Here is a 1,106-nt window from a genome sequence, read left to right as displayed (position 1 = left end):
CTTTTATATATATATATAAGAATGGATTATATGATAAACCTTTACACTCTCTTGTTCTGGAATCATTGTGGTATTGCAGATACGCCCACACTCACGTATATTCCCTTGTTCTTGGATCTACCAGACACAGTACCACACGGGCAGATTGTAGGTTATTGGAGATTTATACCATCGCGGCATACACCTATTTACCTACAATCCTACAACTAGTGTGGTACTATAGGCTTGTACCATTCACCCAGTGAATTGCATTCACTCATTCATTCGGATATAATTCACGCCGATGTACATCGTGCACACATACATGTACATACACCATCCCAGAACACAGTGGCCTGTCCAAACTTATGTATTCCACCAAATGTTTACCCACACTTATATACACCCACACTTAAATACACCCACACTTATATACAGCCACACTTATACACAACCACACTTACATACACCCACACTTATATACACCCACACTTTCATACACCCACACTTTTATATACACACGCACTTATATACACCCACACTTACATACACCCACACTTATACACACCCACACTTATACACACCCACACTTACATACACCCACACTTATATACACCCACTCACTTATAAACACCCACACTTATATATACCCACACTTATATACACCCACACTTTTATTTACCCACACTTATATACACTCACACTTAATTAGCATACACCATCACTTAACTCTACCCACAGTTGGATGCAAACGGCCGTATTCCCTGCAATCAGTATGGCAATGTAGATCTGTACCATCCCAGTATGTTACCAGAGGGTACCAGACATGTGGCACTGCCTGGGAGTGCAGTTATTGCGAAGAAGCTGGGCTTTCACATCCGCGTTGCTATGACTGGTTTTGAGTACAAGGCTCAGAGCGTATGTGTTCGTATTTTCTTGTACGTACATGTTTGTTTTTGATATATATATACATATCATATAGTTATAGGTAAATGTTTGTAAATAGATTATATATATATATATATGTACATATATAAATATATATATATACATAAATATATATATATATATATATATGTGTGTGTGTGTGTGTGTGTGTTTATTATATATATATAGTATATATATAT

The 1,106-nt window shown here is 36.9% G+C and overlaps 1 protein-coding gene across 1 annotated transcript; it reads left to right on the top strand.

The window, feature by feature from the left end:
- Positions 1-720: 720 nt before the first annotated feature.
- On the top strand, positions 721-897 carry SARC_16916 (hypothetical protein; the record flags this gene model as incomplete). The annotated part of the gene is made up of 1 exon (XM_014288980.1): positions 721-897. A coding segment is annotated over one exon (177 nt), but the record flags the coding sequence as incomplete, so codon positions are not given.
- Positions 898-1,106: the final 209 nt, after the last annotated feature.

This window comes from Sphaeroforma arctica (genome assembly GCF_001186125.1).
Source record: "Sphaeroforma arctica JP610 unplaced genomic scaffold supercont1.9235, whole genome shotgun sequence".
NCBI classification, from domain to species: domain Eukaryota; class Ichthyosporea; order Ichthyophonida; genus Sphaeroforma; species Sphaeroforma arctica.
Note: the sequence above shows the minus strand (reverse complement) of the source record. Positions and strands in the feature narration are given on the sequence as shown.